Source organism: Myotis davidii, unplaced genomic scaffold, assembly GCF_000327345.1.
Source record: "Myotis davidii unplaced genomic scaffold, ASM32734v1 scaffold2728, whole genome shotgun sequence".
In the NCBI taxonomy this organism is placed as follows: Eukaryota; Metazoa; Chordata; class Mammalia; order Chiroptera; family Vespertilionidae; genus Myotis; species Myotis davidii.
This window is the reverse complement of record NW_006299308.1, coordinates 24377-29663: the sequence shown is the minus strand read 5'-3', so window position 1 is coordinate 29663 and position 5287 is coordinate 24377. Positions and strand designations below refer to the sequence as shown.

The window sequence follows — 5287 nt, the reverse complement described above, 5'->3', positions numbered from 1 at the left end:
CAGTTGTCTTTGTTGTTGGGGGCTGGAGCCTGGTAGCCTTGACCATGCTGGTGCCAGCCCAATGAGCTGCTTCGGGTCTACTCCCTGCTCCGTGTCCCTTGCATCTGCTTCCAGCTCCTGGAACATGTGGCTGCCCTGCTCTGCCCCCCCCTATGCTTAGCCCTAGGTCCTGCCCCAGTCCCAGGTCCAGCCCATCGTCCAAACCCACTAGCATCCTAGAGCCCCCAATCCTAGAACCAAGCCTGCCTCAGGCCCGGCCAACTCCAAACCCAAACAGGGATACTGCCTGGGGCCTGCCGTGGTGACTGGCTCAGGTTCAGTCCAGGTCCAGGAACTCACCTTTCTTATATTGAAGGAAGGCTCCCTGAAGTTGTCCTACCTGCCCCTGCAAGGCCTCCACCTGGTGCCTCAGAGCAGCGACATCTGCAGGAGAGAGAAGGACAGTGAAGACCAGTCTCTCACAGCCAGGAATTGGCTGAGTCCGGGTCCCAAGGGAAGGGTGCTCAGTGACAGGCTTTCCTGGGGGAGGGTAAGGGACTGGGCCCCAGGAAGCCCACAGCCGCTGACACAGCTGGGCCTGCTGCCCACGGTTCCCTGAGACTTTGTAATGACCTCACTGTGACCTGAGCATGTCCTGGCACCCCACTAACTCTGATCCAGATGGCATTTCACAGCAAATTCTGAGAGTCTGGGAGCATATCTCTGGAGGAGGGAGTGGGGCGATGGCAGGATAGCACGTCCATCAAGTACTCCCCATCCCTGGGTTATTTGGTGCTCAAAGGTCTCTGATGAACTGGGAAGAGAGCTGAGCTGTCCCAGTGATCAGACGGGAAGCTGCTCAGGCTGGTCCTCCCCTGAGCACAGGGTCTATCCAGAGCCTCAGCTTCCTGCTTCCGGCATGACAGCCTTTCCCAGTTTCACACCCACCTCCTGCCCCCACAATGGACTGACCACTGAGCTAGAGGGCCCACCTCCCTCTACACCTGGTGGGGTGCCCAGAGCCAGGGGAGTCGACCTTACCTGGAAGCCCACTCTCTCCCTTTTCTCCTCTCTCCCCAGGAGCACCTCTGTCCCCCTTCAGTCCTGGGGGGCCCCTGGCACCTGCAGGTCCCTGTGGGCCCGGGGGTCCTGCAGGCCCTGAGGTCAGACAAGAAGAGGAGGGTGAGCTCGGCACACATTTTCCAGCATTTTCCCCCTCCCGGCATATGGACTGTGCTATTGTCCAGCAATACACCCTCCCATATACAGTCTGTCCCATAGCCAGCCACGCACCCTCTCTGCACACTACTGACCCATCACCCAGCACCCGGCCTTCCCAGGATGCAGACTGTCCCTGCTGCTGGTGATGGGGGAGGGACAGGCATCCACAGCTTCAGGTGGACACAGGAGGACCAAAGGCCTGCCCCAGCTTTTCCCATCACTCACCTGCTGGCCCTGCACTCCCAGAGGCTCCACGCTCACCAGGGGCACCTTTCTCTCCTTTGGGACCTGGGGGGCCTCTTGTTCCTGCAGAGCCCTGCACGCCTGGGGCACCCACTTCTCCTGAGGAAGGAACAGATTGGGACAAAGGCTGCTGACAGTGTGTGCAGCCTGGATCATTTCCTCGGCTCCACGTGGAGAAGGAGAACTGGGTGGCTGTACATCCCACTGTCTGGTCCTCCAGATGTGGGAATGTGGGGGACAGGGGCCACAGCAGGGCCTGCCAGGGTGATGGCCTGGCTTCTCTGGCACACTGAGCATCCTTAGGTCACATCATAGATTGCCATGGTCACTCCTCCCTCTCCCTTCCGGACCTCCACACACCAACCTCCTACCTTGGGGCCCAGGTGCTCCTTTGGGGCCTGGTTTGCCTTGGGGTCCTACATTCCCCTGCATTCCTGAGGGACCCTCTGGTCCAGCCGGCCCGGGCACACCTGGAGGTCCCGGAGGTCCTGCAAAAAGGACCTGCTAGTCAGTGCATGGAGTCTTCTTGGGAGGGGTAGAGCGTGAGAAGGTGAGAGCAGTCATAGAGGTCAGAGAACAGCACCATCCTACAGACACTGCCCAGCAGTATTACAGCCTTCCCTGCATGAACCCAGTGCCACCCGCAGGGCACCCTCCTTCCTGGGATGGGTATGTGCATCCTCCTGCATGGCCTAGTGGCAGGCATTGCAGTCCATGCCCACTGCTCACCACGTGGCCCCGAGTCTCCCTTCGGTCCAGGTTCTCCAGGAGGGCCGTTGTCCCCTTTGGGCCCAACTGGGCCAGTAGGTCCAGGCATCCCCATTCGCCCTGGAGCTCCTGGTGAACCTGCAGCAGCAGAAAAAATGGGCATAAACCTGGCCCTGGGCTCAGGAGGAGCTGCACCTGGAGGTCAGCCCCTGCATTCCCTCAGGTTCCACAGGTGTAGACATTTCACCTCCTCACTCCTCAGTCCAGTGGTGACCCAGGAGACGGGTGTGCACATCCCCATGTCATAGGTGAGGAACCAGGGCTGCCAGAGCTGGAGGGGGGGTCAAGCCAAGAACTGTCTTATGTCCATGCAGTGCACCCTCCCTGCCCCGAGGCTGCAGGATTACAGCAGGGGATCTGCCAGCTTTTACCCTGGATCATGGACTCCTTGCTTTCCCCTTCCTAGGACCAAACTTTATATCAGAAATGATCCCTGACATGAGTCACCAGGGAAATGCAAATAAACCCACGAGATATCATCTCACCCCTCCTAGAATGGCGACTATAAAAAACACAAAAGATCTCAAGTGTTGGTGAGGATGAGGAGAAGAAGAACCCTTGTGCATTGTTAGTGGGATTGGAGGGAGATTGGAGGGAGGGCCCCGGGTGTGTCTGGCCCATTTCATCCAGTCCCTGATTGGCTGAACCCCAGCAGCAAACTAACCTACCAGTCATTTCATGTGGCCCCTGGTGATCAGGGGACGTCATAGCAACTGGTTGAGCAGCTAACCATTCGGTTGATGGCTTGGTGGGACACTTAGCACATGAGGCTTTTATATATATACTAGAGTCCTGGTGTACCAATTCGTGCACAGGTGGGGTCCCTTGGGATGGCCTGAAGAGGTCGGGCCCCAGCTCGTGCCCCAAGCCTCGCAGCCCCAGCTCATACCCCCAGCCTTGCAGCCCTGCAGCCCCCTCTCTTTTTATTGTTATAGTTTTTTGTAGCCTATTGATAACTAGTGGCTTTGTGCATGGATTCATGCACAATGAAAGGAAATTAATTAGATGGAATATTTTAATATCGCTATTTGACCTTTCTCTATAAAAAAAGTGTCAGAGATGAAAGAAAATTAGTAAAATCGTTGGATGTACGGCCGGTCACTTATATATATATATATATATACTAGAGGCCTAGTGGAAGGGGTTTCCCTCAGCCCTTCCTGCACCCTCTCACAATCCAGGACCCCTCAGGTAGGGTCCCTAGGCCTGGCCCTTGATCAGGGCCTATTGGGGCTTTGCTTCCCCAGGCTGCCGGCAGCTAGCCCTGTCCCCACCGCTGCCAGTGCTTGCCATCTGTGCAGCACTTCCCCCTGTCCCCTGCCACTGGTCACCTCCCTCTGCAGGTGACAGGTGTGGGGTACAATCGCTTGGCTGACCTGGGCCTCCCTCTGTGGGCAATCGCTGGCCCGCCCCACACACCTGCTCAAGTGTCACTGGCTGGTGGCCTGGGCCTTCCTCTGCAGGGTGATCATGGGGTGATGGCAGGGGCCCCTGACCAATTGCATCACACCCCCCTTGGCTGGCCTGGCACCAGTGCGTGTCATAGCATGGTCATCTGGAAGGTTGTCCAGATGGCTGTTCTGCTATTCGGTCATTTGGTCTATTTGCATATTATGCTTTTATTATTATAGATAGATTACATCTCCATAAAAAATAGAAAAAGCTTTGTCACATGCTCTGGAACCTATAGAAAACAGACCAAATTATTATCTAATGCATCATTAAGGGGGAAAAGGATGTTGTAAATATTATATAGAATATGGTTCGGTTTCATAAGCATGTACAAACATTGTAGGGTGTGTGAACATGTCATACTTATTGAAAAAACCACAGGAAAGGCATATACAATATGTTAAGTTGTTTTTTTCTAAGTGTCACAAAGGTAATTTTAACTTTCTTCTTTTTTTTGTTTATCTTTAGTGACCACATAGTATTTTTTATTGGAAAAATAGTCAAACATTTTAAAAAGACCTGTTACCTGAAGAAAGGCTGCCTAAGTCTTAAGTTTTACAAGATTTACCCCAAAAGAAAGGAAGCAGCTTTAGCCAGTTTTTCTCAGTGGTTTGAGCATCAGCTCATGGACTGAAGGGTCCTGGGTTTGATTCCAGTCAAGGGCACATACATACCTCAGTTGCAGGCTCCATCTGACCAATCGATGTGTCTCTCTCACATCAATGTTCCTGTCTCTTTGTCTCTCCCCCTCCTTTTCCCTCTCTCTAAAAATCAATGGGAAAAACATCCAGGGATGAGGATTCACAAAAAAAAAAAAACAAACAAACAAAAAAACTAAAGGGAGTAAATGGCTATTAACATTTAAAGATTTTACACTTAATTCTATGAGGTTGGTTCTTCCTTTTTTAATATATACTAGAGGCCCGTTGCAGGAAGATTCCTGCAAGAATAGTGCTTCCTGTGGCTGGAGCGAAGCAGAGAAGGGAGCGAAGCCCACTGAGGTGGGTTTCTCTCCCACCCGCAGCCCGGTTGGTTTCCCTCCTGCTTCCCGCCTCCACCGCCTTGGCTCCATTCCTGTCTCCACCGCCTCTACTTTGCTCCCTTCTGCAGCGCTTCACTTCCATGTTGTCTTCAGTCTTCGCTCCCAGACGGTATATGCAAATTAACCACCATCTTGGTTGGGTTAATTTGCATATAGTCGCTCTGATTGGCTGGTGGGTGTAGCAAGGTACGGTCAATTAGCATTTTTGACTTTTATTAGTGTAGATTTTTTAAAATATATATTATATTGATTTTTTACAGAGAAGAAGGGAGAGGGATAGAGAGCCAGAAACATCAATGAGAGAGATCGATCAGCTGCCTCCTGCACGCCCCCCAGTGGGGATGTGCCCGCAACCAAGGTACATGCTCTTGACCAGAATCGAACCTGGGACCCCTGAGTCCACAGGCCAATGCTCTATCCACTGAGCCAAACCAGCTAAGGCTATTTGGCATTCTTTTTGTCTTGGTGAGTCTTGGAAATCTGGCATGTATTCTAAACTGACCAGCAGATCGCAATTTAGGCGAGCCACATAACAAGTGCCCAAGAACCAGCTCATGGCAGATATGGCACACACCACTTTTT

General features: G+C 53.0%; 1 protein-coding gene across 1 annotated transcript in view; it reads right to left on the bottom strand.

The window, feature by feature from the left end:
• The window catches only part of LOC107184844 (pulmonary surfactant-associated protein D-like), a 5562-nt gene extending 3248 nt beyond the window's left edge, over positions 1-2314 (bottom strand). The window contains exons 1-5 of the mRNA XM_015571198.1: positions 2173-2314; positions 1815-1931; positions 1426-1542; positions 1021-1137; positions 340-423 (exon numbers count right to left, since the gene is read on the bottom strand). Of these exons, the coding sequence (XP_015426684.1) occupies positions 340-423; positions 1021-1137; positions 1426-1542; positions 1815-1931; positions 2173-2314 (577 nt within the window). The remainder of the gene's footprint in view (positions 1-339; positions 424-1020; positions 1138-1425; positions 1543-1814; positions 1932-2172) is intronic.
• Positions 2315-5287: the final 2973 nt, after the last annotated feature.